The 1,595-nt window shown below is 33.4% G+C and overlaps 1 protein-coding gene across 1 annotated transcript in view; it reads left to right on the plus strand.

Moving 5' to 3' along the window:
- DMGDH (dimethylglycine dehydrogenase) overlaps window positions 1-1,120 on the plus strand; it is a 45,795-nt gene extending 44,675 nt beyond the window's left edge. The window contains exon 16 of the mRNA XM_035309206.1: window positions 20-1,120. Coding sequence (XP_035165097.1) covers window positions 20-235 — 216 coding nt within the window. The 3' untranslated portion in view covers window positions 236-1,120. The remainder of the gene's footprint in view (window positions 1-19) is intronic.
- The last annotated feature ends 475 nt before the right edge of the window (window positions 1,121-1,595 follow it).

Consider the following 1,595-nt stretch of genomic DNA (forward strand, 5'->3'; position numbering starts at 1 on the left):
TTTTTTTTCCTTCTTCCAGGTTATTGGCAACACCACATCTGGAAGTTTCAGTTACAGTGCCCAGCGAAGTCTGGCTTTTGCATATGTTCCCACAGAACTCAGCAAAGTTGGACAGAAGTTGGAAGTTGAACTTTTAGGGAAAAATTACTCAGCAACTATTATACAAGAGCCATTGGTGCTGACTGAACCAACAAGAGTGCGCCTTCAGAGAAAGGGTGAAAGTCCCAAAATATAAGCACAGATGAGGTTACAGGAAATTGTGCAGTAGGAGATAGTTCCATTTATATCTATGAAATAAGAGAATCAAATTATTCAGATTCATTAATTGCTGAACACAAGATCCTAATTTCCATTCATCAGTGAGAAATTTGATTGTATTACACCCTTGCTTCCTTGTATGAGTTGTTCACATCAGAGATCTGAGCACAGTTAATGAACCAGTATATATTGACCCTTCTCAGTAACATTTGTAAGCAAGAAGTGGCTGGGAGTGCGTAAGATCCTTGATTCAGCTTGCTCATAGACTGGCAGATCTAAATTAATATAGGCGAGAAAGTTGTGCTTGGTATTGGCCAATAGCAAATGCTCCCTAAAGAATTGAAATATATCCAATCCAATCCATCATTAAGAAATAATAAAAGCAATATTAAAGGCAAACTGAACTGCTATTTTATTTTCTCAGTATATTGTCCTAGTGGAAATCCTCACAGATCAAAATCTAGTTCTTCCTAATGAAACAGCTGCAAGAAGTCTGTTCTTCATTATTTTATACAGATTAGCTGGTAAATTACATGTAATATTCTACAACACAAGGGATGTTATTGCTCAATCTTTGAAAATAATTTAAAGTACTCTCTCATGGATTTATTGGTTTAAATCTGAAAAGTTAAGTGTCACCGAAGAACTTCTGTTTCTCCTTTTCCTGTTAATTATAGATGGAACAGTAGTTAGAACCATATGTTTTTAGACAAAAATATTAACAATGGAAAAATTCAATTAAATCCACAGCAGAGGAATTTTTTTTTCAGTGTTAAATACTTGATAGCCCATAAAAAGCATGTTTGTAATAAACAAAACAATGGAAACACACTGGAATATTAAAACACACTTCTGAATTCCATAATGTGTCCAACAATTCTTTTGAATCACAACAATACAACAATTTCTGACTTACAAAGAGTAACACTCACCTTTATGCTATAGATAAAACTTTTTAGAAAAGTTTTTATAAGAATAGAAACAATGTGCAAAATGTACTGTTTTTTCCAAATAAGTTGTGCATCTAAATCTTTAGCAAAGAAGCAAAAGTATAAATAGTATATATCAGGAGAAACACAGTTTGAATAATGAACTCTGACTCTTGCTAAAGTCTTAGTGCAAGCTAACATTACATTGTGCTGCTCTGAATCTCTTTTACAAAGAAGGTCAAAATCAAACACAAGATTTGACAGGTTTGCTTGTAATACTATCTTGAGTGAAGATCCCATTCAGAAATTATTCTCTGTTTTGGTTTCCTAAGTGATTTAATTCTTCTGTGCTGAACCAATCAGAGGTGTTACTTTTTCTAAAGGTGTTATTATTCTTAATGAGGCATT

This window comes from Oxyura jamaicensis, chromosome Z, assembly GCF_011077185.1.
Source record: "Oxyura jamaicensis isolate SHBP4307 breed ruddy duck chromosome Z, BPBGC_Ojam_1.0, whole genome shotgun sequence".
Lineage (NCBI taxonomy): Eukaryota > Metazoa > Chordata > Aves > Anseriformes > Anatidae > Oxyura > Oxyura jamaicensis.